This window comes from Pyrus communis, chromosome 8, assembly GCF_963583255.1.
Source record: "Pyrus communis chromosome 8, drPyrComm1.1, whole genome shotgun sequence".
Classification (NCBI taxonomy): domain Eukaryota; kingdom Viridiplantae; phylum Streptophyta; class Magnoliopsida; order Rosales; family Rosaceae; genus Pyrus; species Pyrus communis.
The window spans coordinates 2,535,494-2,556,884 of record NC_084810.1 but is presented as its reverse complement, the minus strand read 5'-3'; the positions used below and the strand labels follow the sequence as shown (position 1 = coordinate 2,556,884).

The following is a 21,391-nucleotide window of genomic DNA, read 5'->3' as shown; positions in this document are numbered from 1 at the left end:
TTGGGTCTCCTCTATGGACAGAACCCTTGACTCTTAGTCAATATAAATATTCAGGTCCCTACAATCTTTAAAACACGCAACAAACACTTTCCATTGAGTAGTTGTATAAAATTAAGAGCTTGTAGAAAACTTCAACACTGATGTGGTGTTTTTTCCTCCTTCAAACTCAGTCAATGGCAGGCGCTCGAAGTGCTTTAGGTTAGCCATCGTTTTCTTTTATTTGTGTTTTAGTTATGTAATCATGTAAGGCCAACACAAACAACATTTAAGTCCTCGTAATTAACCAAATGACATGTCTTACAAAATTTTGTCAAGCGGCATGCTACTGCTGAATACTTGGAGTCACTAATAAAGACATAGTATAATAATGGTGTCTTTGAAATTCGATTGTTCGTTTTTTCGGTCACAAATGTCAAGAATGGTAATAAAAAGTACGTTGAAAATGAGCATCAAAGTCATGTCCTTTTTGACTAAGAATTGTAGAAATTTTTTCGCTTTAGAAATTATGTTACTAATTTTTGCATTATAATATGAATAGACGATATAATTAATGTGTAATAAATTGAGAGTATAATATTGATAAAAATATGCATTACAAAATTAATAATATAATATTATATGACCGTGTGATAATTACTCTAAAAAACTCTTGAATTGGAGAATTAAGCTAAGTAATTGGAGAATTCTTACAATCAAAGTATTCAACCGTTGATTCAAGACTCTTGGCCTCACTTCTAGAAAATTTCCATGTTTTGACTGGAAAAAATGCCACACGCACTGTTTTTGACTATTTCAATTAAACCTTAAATCAAAAAAATTATTTAGCTTCTTTCTTTACCTACTTATAATGAGAGTGTGACACAAACAATTCCAACACTCCAGGCTAGTTCCAAAGTACCATTGTTTGTGTTTTTTTTTAGGTGAACAAGTACCATTCTTTGTTTCACATATAACAGTACAACTTTCTTAGCTGCCAAACAGAAAGTTAACTTATTTTTCTCTATATAACAATACAGCTTTCTCAGCTGCCAACAGGAAGTTAACTTATTTTTCTCTCAGCTTTTGATCCAAGAAAATGGCAGAGGCATTGACAGAAGGTCAGATTGCTGAGTTCCAGGAAGCCTTTTGCCTCATCGACAAGGATTCAGATGGTAAGTTCTTATCAGTTCACATATAATCATTACTTTACATACGTTTCCATTAACCGATTCTTCTCGACCGGTGACGGGAGTTCCCTTAATCGCATACATCGATTCCTCTCGCGTTTATCTATCACGTGCTTTCGTGCTGCTCACGTCGATAAGTCGCTAGGGTTTTTGATCGAGTCTTTATTTGCAGGACTTATTAGCTTGGAAGAACTAGCTACAGTGATCCAGTCACTGGATCAACGTCCCACAAAAGAAGAAATTCAAGACATGATTAGTGAGATTGGTGGTGATGGAAGTGGGACCATAGATTTTGAAGAGTTCTTGAATATTATGTCAAGAAAGATGAAGGTAAATAAGCTCTATAATTTCAAATTTACTCAGCATATTTGTGTTAATTAAGCCTTTGAAACCAGTTGAGTTGACGAAGATTGTAATTAATCTTGTAGGAAAATGTTGCCGAGGAGCTCAAAGAAGCCTTCAAAGTATTTGACAGAGACCAAGATGGCTACATTTCAGCCTTTGAGGTAAACATAAAATTATAGTTGACTTTTAGTTGTATCCCGACTTTTAAAATCTCAACTGATGTGTCAAAATTGCATTTGTTCATGTTCGGATTCACATTAAACTTCATTTGTTTACAATCAATGAGCAACTGTCATGTTATGTGTCACATCAGTTAGTATCACAAATTTAAGAGATAATGTACGGTGCAAGAAACACCACTCATATATCTACATACTTTTTTTTCTTTTGTGATAGTTGAAACAAGTGATGATAAATTTGGGAGAAAGATTGAGCGATGAAGAGGCTGAACAAATGATCAGAGAAGCTGATTTGGATGGTGATGGTCTAGTTAGCTATGAAGAATTTGCAAGGATGATGCTGCTCTGTTGATCTTTTCCTTCCTTCTTAATCATGTTATTAGAAATAGAAAAATGGATTAAAACTAAATCATGTGTTTAATCTTTAAACCCGCTGATTAGGAAGCAACGCACATTGTGCAATTATGGTTGTAACACATGAGAGGTGCCATTTTACTTTTATTGTTCACAACATAATTTGCTTAGAATTTTTTAAAATTACATTTGCATTATTTGGTGTGCTTCTATCTGCACTGAACTTGGAATTTTTCTTAATTTAGATTAGCTCACATCATTAACAATGGGCTCGTTTGTAAGTTTGAAAGTTCTTTTAAAATGACTAAAAACACTTTTAGAAAAAAAAGCACTTGAAGTACTGTCAGTGTTTTTAAAATGAACAAAGCGGTTTAAGTGATTTTTTAAGATTCACTTGTATTTTTACTAAAAATTGATTCCAAAAATATTTTCATAAAAATCGTTTTCAGTTATTTTAAAAAACTTTCAATCGATCTAATATCATTTTTCACTTTCTCACGTGCGGCCTCTGCAAAAAATTTCACACGTGTCGGAATACAACAGTTTTGCGCCAAATCACTAACCTGTGCACGCGCCTCCTTCTCTTCTCCGAACCTAAAAATGGCGGCTTCCGAATCGAACCCTATCGACGAGCATTCAGCCGCCACAACAACTATACGATTCGACAGCCCGGTACCATTACTCCGTGGACCGGTTCGGGCAGGGCCACCCGACGATCCGTCGTCCGGTCCGTACGTCCTGGCGTTTCGCGACCCAAAAGCTTGGGCGAACGCGTACAGAACCTGCGGGTCCAAGATCGTCGAGCAGTGCGAGGCCGGTGCCAGGATCGCGTGCGCCATTAGCGCATCGGAAAAGTGTAAGCCCCCGTGGTGGGGAGCTCTGATTGGCCAGAAAGTCAGACTTGAAGCAGAGCGAACAGTGCGAGGAGAGAGAAATGGAGGGGTGTTTGACGGCGGCGAATGAGAAGTGCGGCGGGTTCGCGAAGGAGAAGTGCTTGAAACCCTTCAGAGAAGCGAGGATTGCAGGGGTGAATGTGAATCAGGCTGAGAGATTGGTCTGCTGGGGGACTCTGGCGGATCGGAGTACGTGGCTCAACTTGATTGGATTGGAAAAGTTGGGGGTTTTGGGTTCAGCGATGAATTATAGGGCTGGTGAATTGTTTGGTTCGGATAGTGAGGTTGATCGTGTTTTGGCGGTGGGAATTTGACATTGAAGGTGTGAGATTTGGAAAATGGAGGTGAAATTTGGTGCCTTTGTGATGAAATTGTTGCTGGTGAAGTGGGATTGTGCAAAAGGTATGTTTGGTTGAACTCTGCTTCTTTGATTTAACATGGAAAGAGTAGAAAAGATTCAATGCATTTTTGAATTTAGTGTTCAAAACTTGTGAGTATAATTTTTGTCCATTGTTCTTCTTCAGTTCATCCAATCCGATGGTACGGTTGGAAATTGAGAGGGGTGTGTGAGAGTTAAAAATGGGTGCGTGGATAGCACCACCCTTCTGATTATTCGTTCTGTTAAGGAAATTTTGGTTGTGCAACCATGTGGTAAAGTTCGCCCCGAACTGCAGTTTTCGCTTTGCACGATATATTTAAACAGATCCATGAAAATGAATTGAAACATATACATCTTGAACTGTATTCATTTTGTCTAGAGTGTGCAATTCTGCTATATATATCTGACATAGGTTTGCTGCAATGCTATATGGCGAATGCATCTATCGTCATTACTTGCATGAATAGAGATACCAATTAGTAATGATTCACTATGACTTGTGCATGTGTAACTGAACAAGTTAATGGATGGCCTTGTGGGATTTAAATCCATTTTTCCCTTCTTTTGACTGCATCCTTACTTTTAAAGAGAACTTTAATGAAAAGCTCCCGGTACGGTTCATTTTAACGAAAAACCACATTTTTACACTAAAATTCAATCCTGGTACTATTCACTTTACCCTTTATTTTGTCCTTACCGTTAAAATTCAAAATTTTCAAGCCCTTTCTATTAGTTTTTCTTACTTTTTTAAATGGTGGAGCTTGAGTGCAAAATGTTCTTAGGGTGGTACTTCTGTTACAGGATGGCACTCGGGCCTCGGTGGGCTGAAAGAGCCCAATCTAAACCCTCATTTGAAGTACTAACTTTTACCTAGGTTGAACATCAATACAAACCAAAAACTGTAGGCCCAAACATTCAACAGTTTAGGGCATCTTGTGCCTCATAACTGCATGTTCTAGGGGATATATGATTTTGGACTGTCCTTGTTAAGTCATTCACCATAGACTTTCTGCTTGTGTATGTTTTTTCTTTAACATAGCTATCTGAAAAGAATCGTTTTCTCTTGTAAATTAATTTATTTGCATAGACATTTTTTGGTTGATAAAGGCTTGACCTTTGATATAGGCAAATAGTTTCTTGAAAGCATCATTCTCGTTATGAAATAAATTAGCTACGTGGCATAAGTAGGATTTTAAACTTTAATTTATGCAGGATAGTTATCTTCAAACAAATTTTTTTTTTTTTAATTAACTTTGCTATGTTTTACTTTTAGAAACTTATTTGGTTTTGGTGATGTTTGGCATTAAAAATTTATGAAGAACTTCTCTGATCTTACATGCTTCACCAAAATGTACAAGTACTTTGAAAAATATAATTTAGTCAACTTACAGCTTATCTAATCTGCTACTTGGTCATGTTGTTGTTTCCTTGCGTTTTTGCACCACTAGGTTTGGTGAAATTCGTCAAGCTATTTAGCTAGGAAATTTCTGCTTCATTAATGTGCTGACACAATATCAAACTGGATTTGTTATGGCCTCCGAAATAATAGAAAAAAATGGCAGTTGAGTGTTCACACAAGTTCATACACGCAAAACTACGTGGAAACATACTGTTGATATCTTATCTTGTGATCAAATTTGTATTAATCATATCTTGTCTTGTGATCAGTTTTGTAGTACAAAACTTGTCGTAATGATAGTTTATCTCGTGATCAAATATGTAGTAAAGGGAGTGCTATTTGCGCAACAATGAACTTTAATGGTGACCTGTAGCTCGAATTGCACTCCCCTTACAATATGCATATGATTAAAATCAACATCATAAGTTGTTAATGGAATAAAATACTTATAAAACTCTACATGTGCATTACAGGTCATTTTTAACCAATGAAATACTCAATGAGGACAGGTCTACTTGTGAGTATGATTGTGTTATAGTATTGGATGAGCTTCGTATGATTTTGGTTTCGGATAGGAATTTTTGTACTGGTTTAAGTTCTATTTAGTTGTAAGAATTTGATAGCAGTCATTTGAGTGAGAGAAATTATTTATATGTTTCTGATTATTCATTCTGTTAAGAAAAATTTGGTTTTGCAACTATGTGGTAAAGTTCACCTCGTACTGCGGTTTTCCCTTTGCACTACATATTTAAACAGATCCATGAAAATGATCGAAACATATGCATCTTCTACTGGATTCATTTTGTCTAGAGTGTCCAAATCTGCTATATATCTGACATAGGTTTGCTGCAATGCTAAAACTACGGCGAGTGCATCTATCGACTATCTTCGTCGCTTGCATGAATAGAGATACCAATTAGTAGTGCTTCACTGTGACTTGTGCGTGTAGAACTGAACAGGTTAATGGATGGCCTTGTTGGATTTAAATCTATCTTTCCCATCTCTTGACTGCATCCTTACTTTAAATAATGGAGCTTGAATGCACAACGTTCTTAGGGGGTGGTACTGCATTCTGTTTACAAGGATGGCACTCGAGGCTCGTTGGGCCGAAAGAGCCCAGTTTAAACCCTCATTGAAGTACTAACCTTGACCTAGGTTGAACATCAATACAAACCAAAAACTTTAGGCCAAAGATTAAACAATTTAGGGCATCTTGTACCTCTTAATTGCATGTTTTAGGGGATATATGATTTTGGACTGTCCTTATGAAGTCATTCACCGTAGATTTTCTGCTTATGTATGTTTATCTTTAACATTCTAATAGCTATCTAAAAAGAATCTTTTTCTTTTGTAAATTAATTTATTTGTATAGACTTTTTTGTTGATAAAGGCTTTACCTTTTATATAAGCAAATAGTTTCTTGAAAGCATCATTTTCATTTATAAAATAAATTAGCTACGTAGACGTTCGGCATAAGTAGGATTTTAAACTTTAATATATGCAGGATAGTTATCTTCAAACAATTATTTTGTTTTTAATATTAACTTAGCTATGTATTACTCTTAGAAACTTATTTGGTTTTGTTGATGTTTGGCATTAAAAATTTATGAAGAACTTCTTTGATCTTACATGCTTCACTAAATATACATATACACGTTTTCTGATCTGCTACTTGGCGTTGCGGTTTTTTCATTGCATTTATGCACCACTAGGTTTGGTGGAAAAAAAAATGGCAGTAGAGTTTAGGGAGTGTTATTTGCGCAACGGACGAACATCTCTAGAGCTTTGACGGTGACCCGTAGCGCGAATTGCGCTCCCCTTACAGTGCACGTATGATTAATTTCAATATCATAAGTTTTGCATGGAATATTATACATATAAAACCCTACATTTTGCCTTGCAGGTCATTTTTAAACCAATGAAATACTCAATGAGGACAAGTCTGCACACCCGATTACCGTCACGAGATGCCTTCGTTCTAACCGAAGCACACGGTTCAGCCGCGGCAAGGATCTAAGTTAAAAAAAGAAGGCATTGAGGCACTGGAAATTGCAAGGAAGTTGCAAGGACAGCCTTTGTGGACTCCTGGTGTTAAATTAAGATCAACTTGGTTTTTGTCAATCTCGTGCTGTATGAAGTTGGCCATTTTGTTTGACTGGTTTGTTGGTATTAGTCGGGAAAGGCTCTTCCAACATTGACGATTGGAAACCACCAGGAAATTGCTTTTGGCGTGCGATTTGTCCAAGTGGTGTTTTTTGTAAACTAGTACCGACTTTTTTTTTAAAGGAATTTATTTTTGAACCAACTGGAGAGAGTTTGTTTGAGGAAATTGTCTTTTCGAAACGGTTTCCGCACACTTATTTCTTATATTTTTTGCTTTTGAATTGAACTAAATGAAATGATAATTAAGGGATATATATATGTATAAACATGAGTGTCTAGAAAAGAGAAAATTAATGTTCGGAAATCATCTGTGTAATTATTGTCTTTCTGTTGTTGTGCCTTTAGTTTTAGGGTTTGTTTGGGACTGCAACGGTAGGAAGCACTTTTGCTTATGGGTTAACTGCTTCTATTGCAAACATTTACAAGTGTGTTAAAAAAATTTAAGTGCGTTCTAAAAACATTTGGAAGTGCTTTCTTAAGAAGCATATGAATGGTTACTTAGTACAACGATCTTGTGGTATTCTTCTTCACTTATAAGTGAGGTGTTTTAGATTTGATTCTCACCAAATGCAAGTTTGAACCACATTATTGCTAGCTCATTGTGAGGCTAAGCCCACCCCCTCCTCTTTAGTGTAAATAATATCGTTTGTTCAAGAAAAAAAAAAAAAGCATATGAATGCAATTTTTTTTTTAAGAAAGCATTTTTATGATCCAAAACTATTTCTAGATTTATCTCTTAAACGCAGGTAGAAATGCTTTTGATGTCAGAAAATACTTTTAACCCTTCTATTGGCCCGATAGAAAAGTTATTATATATGCTTTTGATGTCAAAAGTACTTTTAACCCTTCTATTGGCATGATAGAAAAATTATTATATATGCTTTTGATGTCAAAAAACATTTTTAACCCTTCTATTGGCACGATAGAAAAGTTATTATATATGCTTTTGATGTCAGAAAACACTTTTAACCTTTTTATTAGCACGATAGAAAAGTTATTATATATTTTTTCAAAGGGCATTTTCTCTTTAATAAGGCACGATAGAAAAGTTACAATATACTTTTTCAAACGGTATTTTCTCTTTAATTTTTTAGATGCTTCGAAGTTGCATATTTTCTTTTGAAACGTCAATAACAACTATTTAAAAGTGAAAAACACCGCAAATAACGTTGTTTTGGTGCTACCACATAACCCGTTGAACGTCCGAGCTAATCGTAATCTGCCGCCTCAGCGATATCACTTGAGAAGAAGATTCTACTACTAGAACCAACATAAAAAATTGTAACAAAACATAAAACAGTGACCATTGTTTGAGATACTAAAAGAGTAAATTGTAGCAATAATCCTTCAATTCTAACCAAATTGGAGCAATGGTCCCTCAACTAAAAATTCATTAATATTAGTTCCTTAACTCATCAAAACATGTAATTATAATCATTTTCGTCAACTCCGTTAGTATTCTGTCAAAATGAGTTATGTTGGAATGACTATTGCTACAATTGGGTTAAAGTTGAGGGATCATTGCTCCAATTGAGTTAAAGGTGAGGAATTGTTTCTCCAATTGGATTAAAGTTAAGAGACCATTAATACAATTTTTCTTATTTTATTTTCCATATTTGCCCCTTTATTCACCCTCACATGCATGGTACATGACTTATTTTGATGAAAGTTCCAACGGAGTTGATGAAAAGGATCATAGCTGCACGTTTTGATGAGTTGAGAGACCAATGGTAATTGATTTTTAGTTAAGGGACCATTGCTCCAATTGGATTAAAGTTGATGGATCATTGCCACAATTTCCTCATATCAAAATGTGTGATAAATTAATTCTTTTATTCCAACAACAACAAAAAAAACTAATTCGTATATTTTATTGGATGGTTGTATTTTATGCATATTTCAAAACGTTAAAATAAAATTAAAATAAATAAATGTCATTTAGTATTACGATCTAGTAATATTTTTCTTTACTTGTAGGTCTTAGATTCGATTCTAACCAAAGACGAATTTGAACCATATCATTATGGCTAACCCAATGTAAGGTTTAGCCTACTTCCCCACGTTTGAGTATAGAAAATACCGTTTGTTAAAAAAAAAAAGTAATAATAATAATAAGTATAGGTGAAACAAGTCCGGCTTGGCGGCAATTCTTTTCAAAAACCGTTGAACAAGCAAGGACGAAAATAAATGGACAGTTGTTGGTTACAACGGCTCCTCTAATTTGCCATTAGCTTAAACACTTCATATTTAATGTTGAACTTCAACCTTTCCCTCTCACCTTTTGGTGTCATACTTTCAAATATTTGAACAAAGTTGGCTACCACAGAAAATAAATCGGCAATGTTTGCTTTTGATTTCTGTTGATCAAACTTCAATGCATACTTGTGGGTCTCTGGGGTAGAGGCTTTAAACTTGAGTATCCTGCAAAGAGTAATGTTAAGAAGATTAAATTTTGAAAACTAAAGGATATGGAAATTGATGATTGGTTTATTACTTAAACATTGATAAATGTGCTTATTTTTATTAGTGATACATCATTTAGTTTGTAAATTTTGTCTCCAAATTTAGTTTCCCTAACATTACCCATCTGACAAATTCGAACGTACCATTAGGCTATGGAGTATTGCTCTCCTAAAATCTTCATTTTGATGACTTATGAGAACCAAATGCATATTAATCACAACATTATATTAGTTTATATCTAGGGAAGTGTTATTGGCACTCCAAAAATTTCACTTTACACTCCTCATAAGTGTATTTTTCTTTCTTAATATAGAAAGTTTGGAGTGTGGAATGAGATTTTTGGAATGCTAATAACAATTCCGTATATCTAAATGCTTAAAATATGTGACAATTTCAGAGAAATTTGATTCAAACTCATTTATCCTTGTTCTACACCTAACTTATCATTTTTTATCTTGAAGTTCTGAGTGTGTCCAACGATTCTCTTTCAACTCTAAAATAAAAAAGAACAAAAAATAAAATTCTAGCACCATAAATCTCCGGCCACCCCCCATCTCACCAATTTCCAAACCCCTATCACCCCCAATTTCTACTCTTCCCCAATCCCTACTGCCACCTTCCCTATCACCCACAATGAAAACCCCTAAGGTCTCATCCATCACTAACCCTCTCCCGATTTTCCCCTAGCTACACAAACTTCCTCGCAGTAACTATCGACCAATTGAATCTAACTATGTTGGACTTGAGTGTACGTAATATGTGGAGAATCACAATTTTAGTAATATTATAATTTTTTTCAAAAGAAACATTGTCATGAATGTCTTTTGGGTCTTTTTAATGGTTGGTTGTTAGGGGTTAAGGTTCTCCAAATTTTCAAATTGTTGTGGGTGGTAGGGAAGATGGTGGTGGGGGGTTCGGGATGGGTAGAGATTGGGGTGGTTGGGGTTTGGACAAATGTGGTGGTCAGAGTTGCCTATTGTTGAATTCTTTTTTCTTTATTTTTTGTTATTATTGGGTGTATAAAGAGAATTATTGCGTATATTCGAAATTTCAAGATAAAAAATTATAAGTTGGGGGAAGAAAGAGAATAATGAATTATTTTGATCTGTTAAGTTGTCAAACATTTTAAGTATTTGGATCAAAACTAATATAATTTTGAAGTTAATATGCATTTGGTCCTCACAAGTTAAAATGAAAACCTTAAAAAGCCAGGATTGTTAGACTATGAGCAAATTGGTAATGAATTCATCATCTTAAAAAATAGAGTGACAAATATAAATCAATATTTTAACAAAAAGTTAGGTAGGACAAAAATTACGATGCAAATTTTGGCAATGTTTTCTTTCAATTTATGTTGAACAAAGTCTAAGAAATGCTCCACTTAATATTACGATTAAGTGGTATTTTTCTTTACTTGTAAATGAGAGGTCTTAGGTTCGATTATCGCCAAAAACGAATTTAAACCATATTATTATTAACTCATTGTGAAATTTAATCTACCTCTTCTTCTTTAGTATAAATAATAGACATGCCTACTTGTAGATCTTCTGGCCAATAGGAGGCTCAAACTAAGAGGAGGCTGCAAATTTGAGCTACCGACAAACCCGTACATTTCCCATTTTATGGGCCAAGTAATTAATAAGGTTGTCAGAAAAAGAAAAAAAGAAAAAAAAAAAAAAAAAACCCTACATCGAGGACCTTTTAAATATTCACAAAAAAAAAAAAAAAAAAAACATCAATGCTTTTTGCCTTGCATTGCCTAAGGTGTTGTATTGACGTTAGACAGTTGATCACCGTTCGATTAATTTATAAAAATTTGAAAATTAAGAAATGACGTTTAGATCTATTGAGGTTGCAACTAGATAAATTTTATTTTTTATAATAAATTGTAAAAGACTTGTTAAATATTTGGATGAACACTTATTATATGTTTGTTCCCTATATTTTGAATATATTTTAATACTTTATAATCTATATGTTATTCATTTTGACAATATATATATTCCAATACAAAATATACATTTTTTATAAGAATGAGTAGACATTTATTTATATATTATATAATAAATCTAATTAAAACTAGCATACCTCTATACGCATTGTGTGTTTGAATACTTTTTACTTTTGTTTTAAAAATTGGAATGAGAGAGGGAAATAGTGGGAGTTTTTTGTTTTTTTTTAATTTTAGATATATCTTAACATCATCTAGATGATGTTTCAATAAAAAACAGTAAATTTGGATATGTGAAATTACATTATTGCCATCATTTTTTTGTGTGATAGAATGCTAAATAGTTTTTTTTATCCTCTTTTGGTTGACAAAAAGAGCTCTATTAATCGGTAATTTAGATTAAAAAAACCACCTAGCTCCTCCTAGACGCATAGGCGCTAAATCACTGTTTGCCGCCCAACTAGCTCCTTTTAGAACCTTGAATATCAGCTTGTTTGTCTCAATTTGATTGTATTCATAACAATTCACAATCTAAACTGTTCTCGTGTGAAAAATATTAGGGTTTATATACTCCAACAAGCTTTCCAGTTGTTTCATTCTCTATTATTATTTGATAGATTTCTTTGAAAAAATCTTAGGCATTTCGTTTACATCGAGCTGGAAAACTTTGGTCGATAACTTTTAGTGTAGACCCTAAGTCATTGTTTAATAATTGTTTTTTCTCCAATTTCCCCCAAGACCAGACTAGCAGTCCTGTAATTTAAGCAGAATCGAGTGCTTTCCATCTCACAGGGCAATTACAAAAGAAGAATACCGACTCTAATGAGCATTCTTTTTTACATGTCAATTATAGTTTAACACGTACGTACAAACTTTCTTTTTTAAATGAATCGCTTTAGTATGTGTCAATCTGTGAAGGCAAGAAGGAATGACTTTGTAATGGCGGTCTAATCAGGTTATTTGTAATAAGACCTCTATTAGAAAAAATATGAGGTTCTATGAATTTTATAACTCATTCAAAATTACTTTTAAAATAACTGAAAACGTTTTTGGCGATATTTTTTTGGGTTCCAAAAGCAATTGAAAGTGATTCCTACAAAAAATTTCAGTTATGTGTTTTTTGTAAAAAAAGTATAAGAACCTTGTATTTTATCACACTCGATCTCATAATGTTTCCATTCAATGTAAAAACTTCTCAGGTCAAGTTACTTTACCAAAAGTTCATGTAAGAAACCAAGTAGTGTTCACTTTACCTTTTATTGTTCAGCAAAAATTTTGTTATCGACCAAATAGACGTGTGATTGCTGCTTATTGTGCCGACATGGACGTATGCTTCCATCATATTGATAGCTACCTTTTTTTAATCGGAAGTTTTAACAAAAAGTCCACGGAACTGTTTATTTTAACGAAAAACTACATTTTTACACTAAAAGTCAATCCTGATACTATTCATTTTACCCTTAATTTTGTCCTTATCGTTACAACTCAAAATTTTCAAGTCATTTTCATTAGTTTTCCCTTTTTAATTTGTCTATAAAACAACTCACCATGCACATTAGAATGAACTCTTTTTCTATCTACTAGCTAGGTCTTCCTCCTCCTCCTCCTCCTCCTCCTCCTCCTCCTCCTCCTCACTAACTACTAATCTCTCACTCTAAACTCTTAAGGCCTAAACAAAATATGGCAAGCAGCAGTGACTCGGCCTACCACTGCGGCAAATCGCTCCTCGACGACCTTGACACCGGCCTCCGAGCTAAGAGAAGGTGGCGGATGGCGTTTTTGGCATTACGTGTTGTCCACGTCATGCTTGAGCTTCCCAAAGAGATGGTATCCACGACAAAAAAATATGGAGACGATGAAACTGGTCGCTACAGTTTTGTGGCCGACGTTGATGATCATGAAGATGCTGGACTTGCAGAAATTGTGAGGGAAAAGAACTCGGCTGCTACACAAAGGTACTACTTTCAATTTTCAATTTTTAATTTGTATCCTTAAAAAATTTGCAATATATATCAAACATTAAAATTAATATTTTCACAAGAACAACGATAAGTAAAACTAAGCTGAATTTTCAACACGCTTTTCCCTATTAACCTAAATATTAAACTTATTGAGTTGGTGGTTTATTATTGTTCGTGACATATTTACTTATCTGGAACAAAAAAAGAAAGAGAATCGTGTTTTCGTTTCAAATATTTTACTTTCAATCCAAGTTAGTTAACTGTGTAATCGCACTAATAAGAGAATCAAAAGTCATGTGAGCCTAATAAAAACTCAATAATCCTACTTCAGGATTTTGCAACAATGAGACTTTTGTGGAAAGGCTTGTGAGTGTATAGGAAACCACACATTCTAAAATTGTCTTTCACTGGTTTGTAAGGTGATGATATCTATACACATATTTTATTAATTTTTATTTTTTTATCTTCTTTAATTTATCTGAACGGACATTTAATAATTGAGAAAACGTGTAAATGATAAAAAATAGCGTATGGATACTGCCACCATTTTTATATTACCGTTGGTTTGAAATATCTACTCACACAGAAATTGACAATTTCAACTCTTAGAACCATTAGTGTACCATCATACTTTTAATAAAGAATTGTAGAGGGGGGTAGTGGTACAACCATTATTGTTCAGTTTTCCTTCCATGGACCACCACAAGAGGGGAAATTTCCAACACTTTTCATCCCATTGCACGTAGTACAAGAAACCTTTTGCTTTAGGGTGATTGACCTTGAATGATAGACCTTTGAAAAAGGCCCACCAAGCAAAAGTTTGGAGGGAGTAGTTTTCCATTTCACAAGAGAAATACAAATACAGTGCGAGAACAACGTTAATCGTGTACGCATCGGGTTCTATACTTGTATTGTGTTCAGGTCGTGTCATTCGTGTCGTGTCACAAATTGCAACATTTTACACGATTGACTGAATTTGGCTATAAAAAAAAAATTCTCCTATTTCCTCCCTCATCTATCACTTTTTCTTTTTTTGTCTTTCTCTCTGTAAAGAAATCAATACAAAATGTTTAAAGAAAGTTAAGGTTCTACCGTAAAATTAATTGATAATATGGGAAGTAGTCCAACCTTTTATAAGCCTATGCAAAATCTTTTCTCTCATCAATGTGAGACTCATTCTCTGAGATTCATTCTCAACAATGTTGACGTTGTGTAATCGTAACCATTTAAATAGGGAGGAAGAAAAAAAATAAAAAGGGGAGGGAATTCTGCTCCTAAAAATACTGCAACATGCACATAAGAATGAAGTTTTTAATTTGTTGAACTAGGCTCACTTCTTGACTTTATTTACCTAAATGTGAACTCTTCAAAGTTCTAACTACTGACAAACTATGTTAAGCAGCCACGATTCGCCTTATGGTTATGGAAAAATGCTCCTCGACATCACCACCACCACCCTCACCCTCACCAGAGCCAAGATGAGATGGCGCATGGCCTACGCAGCAATATATGCTGTTCGGGCAATGCTTTCGCTTCCCAGAGAGCTTCTAAACAAGGGAAACAACTACAAAAAGGACCCCGAGATCTTGGACTCTTATTCTTACACTGCACTGGACGTGAAACCAAGCACTTCCCACCAAGAAATCAATACTGAAGCTGATCGCCTTATTTCCCTCCCCAACATTGAATTTGATCATGTAGGACTCGTACAAATGGTGAAGGATAAAGACTTGGCTGCTCTAAAGAAGTCTGGAGGAGTTATCGGCGTCGCCACTTCTCTTGGGACAAACCCTAAAAATGGAATTCATGGAAATGAGTTAGAAGTCAACAAAAGGCGTGAAATCTTTGGTTCAAATACCTACCACAGGCAGCCTCCAAAAGGGTTGCTCTACTTTGTCCTCGACGCTTTAAAAGACACAACAATTCTGATCCTATGTGTCTGTGCGGCACTTTCTCTCGGATTTGGAATCAAAGAGCATGGAGCGGAGGAAGGCTGGTATGAGGGAGGGAGCATCTTTGTTGCTGTATTCATTGTCATTGTTGTCTCAGCTCTCAGTAACTTCAGACAAGAATTACAGTTCGACAAATTGTCTAAAATCAGTAGCAACATCAAAGTTGAGGTATTTAGAGACAGACAAAGACAAGAAATCTCCATCTTTGATATTGTAGTTGGAGATGTTGTGGTTCTGAACATGGGAGATCAAATACCTGCAGACGGATTGTTCTTAGATGGGTATTCCTTACAAGTGGACGAGTCAAGCATGACGGGAGAGAGTGACCATGTTGAAATTGATTCCGCCGAGAACCCCTTCCTGTTCTCCGGTACAAAGGTGGTAGATGGCCATGCTCGAATGCTTGTCACATCAGTTGGGATAAACACTGCATGGGGAGAAATGATGAGCTCAATATCGCAGGACTCAAATGAACGAACACCATTACAAGCAAGGCTTGACAAACTAACCTCTTCTATTGGAAAGGTGGGCCTCGCAGTTGCCTTCCTAGTTCTTGTAGTCTTGTTGGTTCGTTACTTCACTGGTAACACAAAAGATGAGTATGGAAATACGGAGTATAGTGGTAGCAACAAAGACATTGATAGTGTGTTGAGCGGAGTAGTTCGCATTGTTTCCGATGCAGTCACTATTGTGGTTGTGGCAATCCCGGAAGGTCTGCCCTTGGCCGTCACATTAACACTTGCTTACTCAATGAAAAGAATGATGAAAGATCAGGCTATGGTCAGAAAACTACAAGCTTGTGAGACGATGGGATCAGCAACCGTTATTTGTACTGACAAAACAGGAACTTTGACAAAAAATGAAATGGAAGTGACTAAATTTTGTCTTGGCCAAGAAGAAATTGAAAAAGGTAATTCAATCAAACCAAATGTTTGTGAATTATTTCATCAAGGAGTTGGCTTGAACACGACCGGAAGTGTTTACATACCTCCTTTAGGATCAAAACCTGAAATTTCTGGTAGTCCAACAGAGAAAGCAATTCTCTATTGGGCCGTTTCAGATTTGGGTATGGACATGGAAAAGTTGAAGCCTAGATATGACATTCTTCATGTTGAAACGTTTAACTCAGATAAGAAACGAAGCGGGGTTCTTATACAAAAGAAGGATGACAACACCATCCATGTGCACTGGAAAGGAGCTGCTGAGATGATAGTTGCAATGTGCTCGAGTTATTATGAAACCAACGGAACTATAAAGTCCTTGAATGAAGAAGGAAGGTCAAAAATTGAGAATATAATCCAAGCCATGGCAGCTAAAAGCCTCCGGTGCATTGCTTTTGCTCATACTCAAATTTCCGAAAAAGAAATTGAATATAGCGACGATAACAAGACCCACCCAAAGATAAAAGAAGAAGGATTATTTTTGCTAGGGGTAGTTGGTCTCAAAGATCCATGCCGGGCAGGGGTCACCGATGCTGTGAGAATTTGCATGTCTGCAGGCGTGCAAATCAAAATGATTACTGGAGACAATGTTTTCACAGCTAAAGCTATAGCTACAGAATGTGGAATACTAAAGACTGAGGACGCAACAAATGGTGATCAAGTGATAGAGGGAGCAGAATTCCGAAACTACACACACCAAGAGAGAATGAAAAAGGTCAATCAAATTCGCGTGATGGCAAGATCTTCCCCGTTCGACAAGCTATTGATGGTGCAGTGTCTGAGGCAGAAAGGACATGTGGTTGCAGTCACAGGAGATGGCACAAATGATGCTCCTGCACTGAAAGAAGCTGATATAGGACTTTCCATGGGTATCCAAGGTACTGAGGTGGCAAAGGAAAGCTCAGACATCATCATCTTGGACGACAACTTCAATTCTGTGGTCACAGTTTTGAGATGGGGGCGATGTGTTTATAACAATATACAGAAGTTCATCCAGTTTCAATTAACTGTTAACGTCGCAGCTCTAGTAATTAACTTTATCGCAGCAGTTTCAGCTGGCGATGTTCCCCTAACAGCAGTTCAATTGCTGTGGGTGAATCTCATCATGGACACACTAGGCGCTCTCGCCCTTGCTACTGAGCGGCCGACAGATGAGCTAATGCAGAAGAAGCCTGTAGGTCGAAGTGCACCGCTCATAACCAATATTATGTGGAGAAACCTTCTATGCCAAGCTCTATATCAAATAGCCATTCTCTTAACCTTGCAATTCAGTGGCGATTCCATCTTCAATGTCACTGATGCGGTGAATGATACTATGATTTTCAACACATTCGTACTCTGTCAGATTTTCAACGAGTTCAACTCAAGGAGCATGGAGAAGCAGAATGTATTCAAAGGTATTCACAGGAACAAACTGTTTATGGGCATTGTGGGGACAACCATCGTTCTCCAATTTGTGATGGTGGAGTTCCTGAAAAAGTTTGCAGATACAGAGAGGTTGACTTTGTTGCAATGGGTAACTTGTATCGTAATTGCAGCTGTATCATGGCCAATCGGTTGGATTGTGAAGTCGATGCCAGTTCCAGATGAACCATTCTTCAAAACTATCAAGAAGTTACTCAGATTCAAAAGGAATGTGTAAGCATCTCGGGTTCAGACTCTAAGTCTTGGGTTTGGCTAGAGAATCAAGGTCAGGTTCCGGAGCTCTGGGACCAGGCCAAGAAGTCTGGTACCTGAGTTAAGAGCTCTAGGCGTGAACTTAGGGTCGAGGCCCAAACTAGAGCCCCAGGCTTTAGGTTTGGGACTCAACACTCAGGGTTCCAGTCCTAGATCCCTAGCTTGGAATTTGGGTCCTTAGTGGCGGGTCCAGGTTCGAGTTTTTGAGGCTCGGAGTTAATGCCTGGGGCTTGGGGTCCTAGGCTTGAGTGAATTTGTAAATTTGGAATGCTCATCTCTAAACTATACAAGTGAACCAAAACAATGGAATGGTCATTCCCGAAGCATGCATGTACCCTAATGATCCAAACATTACCTAAGATGTGGATTATTATGGTGTAACATAATTAGTTCCAATATGAGATTCCATGTACTGAACTTGTAAGTGTGATATTTGAAGGAGATCTACAAGAGTGCATAGGCCGAATCTAATCAGCCATCAGTCATTTTCTAACTTATATAAGATTAATTCATTATTTATAAAGCGTACGAGCAAGAGGTAGATTAGATAAGATCGGTCATACATGTACAATATACATTCAACAATAAGAAGGGAGCAATAGACATGATCGACTATGGCTAAAACAAAAGACTCGAGAAAGGATTTAGTATATGAATTCTAATCCCGACTTCTGCATAATTTCAATGAATAACACATGTAAAATCATCTGACAGTCACATTTCTTTTGATGATTGTAAGGGGTATTGAACATTGCCAAACCCTAATCATGATTTATGATTATTTAATTACAAAGACGAAAAATAACCAATTTGTGCACAAACATCAGCAAGTATGAACTGAGCTGGAGTGGTAATTGGAGATTACTTGCATAAACCAACTACTACTGGCGGATATGGCAACGATCCGTTTTGCAAGAGAGATTTGATCGTGTAACTGTTGTAATGTCTCTCCCTCTCTCTATCTTTCTCATCACCTGATGATTAAAGAGTTTTGAGGGGACATTACAACCGTTATGCCCAAGATTTTGCCCTTTCACCGCCTTCCCTCACTTTATTACCTGTGTCAACCATTTTACATTACAAGAATCCTATTCCATGAAAATGATACCTATCCCAGTTCAACAATTTTTGACATGAATCAAAATCAAGCTTTCAAGAATCGTATTCGATGAATATGATACCTATCCCAGTGCAACAATTTCTGACATAAATCAAAATCAAGCTGCTTCCTTTAAGACAACGCATTTAACCATTTTCAACAAATTTTTAGAAAAAAAAAAAATTCAATTACACACAGAAACTCCAGAAAATTCCAATTGAGAAGATGAATCATTCAACCTCATCACCTGTTACAATTAAGTAAACGAGTTTTTTTTTTTTATTTATTTTTTAACTTTGAAAAGAGGCACAATTGGTCACGATTATCCACCCCTTCTGAGTTCGAAGAAGCTACGGGGAATTTCACCTTACCTGTGACCACAGTCAATCAAACTTATAATTAAGCAAACGAGTTAAGGAACACCCTTTTAATTAAAAAAAAAAAAAGAACCCATCTCCATCCTCTTAAAATCTAATTCTCTCATTTGAACTCACATGGAAAAAAGTTAAAATTTACTGATTTTTGAATCAGATTAATTACCAAACTGAACAATAAGAAAAGGAAAGGCAAAGGCAAAAACACAATAGTAAATTGTATGATTATGAATGCTCGCTGGCACTGCACAGTTACATGTTCGTTGTGAACTGCCAAGCATCCTTCTTCGATACAGTGGAGAGAGAGAGAGAGAGATCAGGTGCGCCAAATAAACAGAAAGTATTTGCAGGATCCTTATGAAAGTGGAGAGATTTTTCTATTTGCCCGGAACATGAGGCAGAACATCACATGTTATTATACAATTACGAAGACATTTGAAAGAAATTTTTTTTGCACCAATTATATAATGACATGTAGTGTTCCGCCTTGTATTCTGGGCATACTAAAAAATTTCTCAATAAATTGAGTAATTCGAAGCACAAATAGAACTCAAAAGGTCAATAATGCCCCTTCTATTTCTGTTTGCGGGGAGTACGACTTTATATACCAATGTCATAATACAAATGGTATACTTGAAAAAAAAAACTTCTAACAACTTGCATGTACCAAGCCATGTTCGTAGTACACCGAAAATTTCTCCAATAATTGGATGCGATGTTACACACATCCCTAAAGACGTTAACTATCTTGGAGAGATTTTTCAGTTTCACCGGTACACGAGATGGTATACCATATGTCACTATACAAATTGTAGGATATGTATGCTAAAAAGTTAATAACTTAAAAAATAAAATTCTTCACCACTTCTATTAAAACACGTGATGTACCACTTGTATTCCCGTCACACTTACAAATTTCTCACTGTCTTGGGCATAACCGTCCCTCCAATTGGCTGAACGCTGTCTCAACAAAGAGGCTGTCTCTTACTATATGTATTTCCCTATAGCCATCTTAGACTTGTTCTCTTAAGCCTCAATTTTTGGATCTACCCAAAAAGTAGAGGTGCAACTTAGGTTGGACCAATCCAAACCCGTCCATGTCTAACCTGAGTTTAAAGCCAAATAAGTGGGTTTTTTTTTAGTTATAACCCGTCCGAACCCAACTCAATTTCAACCCGTTCATTGATTGGGTTGAGTTGGGTTGATCATTTGTCCGTCTATCCCCAACCCAAACCAACTCGACTAACCAAACCCAATCTAACCAGATTGTAACCCATATCAATTAATGTTCATACTACACCCAAGTGAGCCAAATCCAAAAACCAAAGCGTTTTCTAATATTTTTTTTTAATAAATTACCCTTTATAATTACTTAAGCTTTTGGGGAATAAGAGGCTTTGATTAGTCATCCCATATTTGTAGTCTCTAAATCCTAAAGTTTTGTAGTAGATGGATTTATGAAATTAAAGTTAGCTAACTTTGATGCTACTTGGCTTAATTTTTTTAGGAATTCTTGGAAACTAAGGTCATCTCCAACCGAGGGCTGGCCAGGGGGCTCGTTTTAGCCTTGTCACAGAAAACCGTCTCCAACCGAGGCCCAAACATAATTTATTATTTAAAAACTACAACTTACATTCAAATCCAACGGCTAAGTGACGTTAGCATGATGCAAATTTTGTAAAATAGAAGTTATAGGAAAAAAAATAGAATTAAAAAAATATATATGAAACAAATTTTGTGAAATAGAAGTTATAGGAAAAAATGGAATTTTAAAAAAAAATATGAAACAAATTTTGTGAAATAGAAGTTACAGAAAAAAATAGAATTAAAAAAATATATATATGAACCAAATTTTGTAAAATAGAAGTTATAGGAAAAAATAGAATTTAAAAAAATATATATGAAACAAATTTTGTGAAATAGAAGTTAGAGGAAAAAATGGAATTTAAAAAAAATATGAAATAAATTTTGTAACATACAAGTTATAGGAAAAAAAAAAGAATTTAAAGTGAAATAGAAGTTATAGGAAAAAAATAGAATTTAAAAAAAATATGAAACAAATTTTTGTAAAATAGAAGTTATAGGAAGTTATAGA

The 21,391-nt window shown here is 35.5% G+C and overlaps 2 protein-coding genes across 2 annotated transcripts; both read left to right on the top strand.

Annotated features, from left to right (window-relative positions):
• The first annotated feature begins 863 nt into the window (after positions 1 to 863).
• LOC137743935 (calmodulin-like protein 11) lies at positions 864 to 7,128 on the top strand. Its single transcript, XM_068483865.1, has 5 exons — positions 864 to 1,151; positions 1,339 to 1,496; positions 1,595 to 1,672; positions 1,908 to 3,339; positions 6,619 to 7,128. Exons 1-4 carry the CDS (start codon positions 1,076 to 1,078, stop codon positions 2,040 to 2,042), a joined length of 447 nt encoding a protein of 148 aa, XP_068339966.1. The 5' UTR covers positions 864 to 1,075; the 3' UTR covers positions 2,043 to 3,339; positions 6,619 to 7,128.
• Positions 7,129 to 12,893: 5,765 nt separating this feature from the next.
• On the top strand, positions 12,894 to 18,342 carry LOC137741471 (calcium-transporting ATPase 12, plasma membrane-type-like). The gene is made up of 2 exons (XM_068481177.1): positions 12,894 to 13,247; positions 14,656 to 18,342. The coding sequence occupies exons 1-2, from the start codon at positions 12,973 to 12,975 to the stop codon at positions 17,786 to 17,788; spliced, it is 3,408 nt and encodes a 1,135-aa protein (XP_068337278.1). The 5' UTR covers positions 12,894 to 12,972; the 3' UTR covers positions 17,789 to 18,342.
• Positions 18,343 to 21,391: the final 3,049 nt, after the last annotated feature.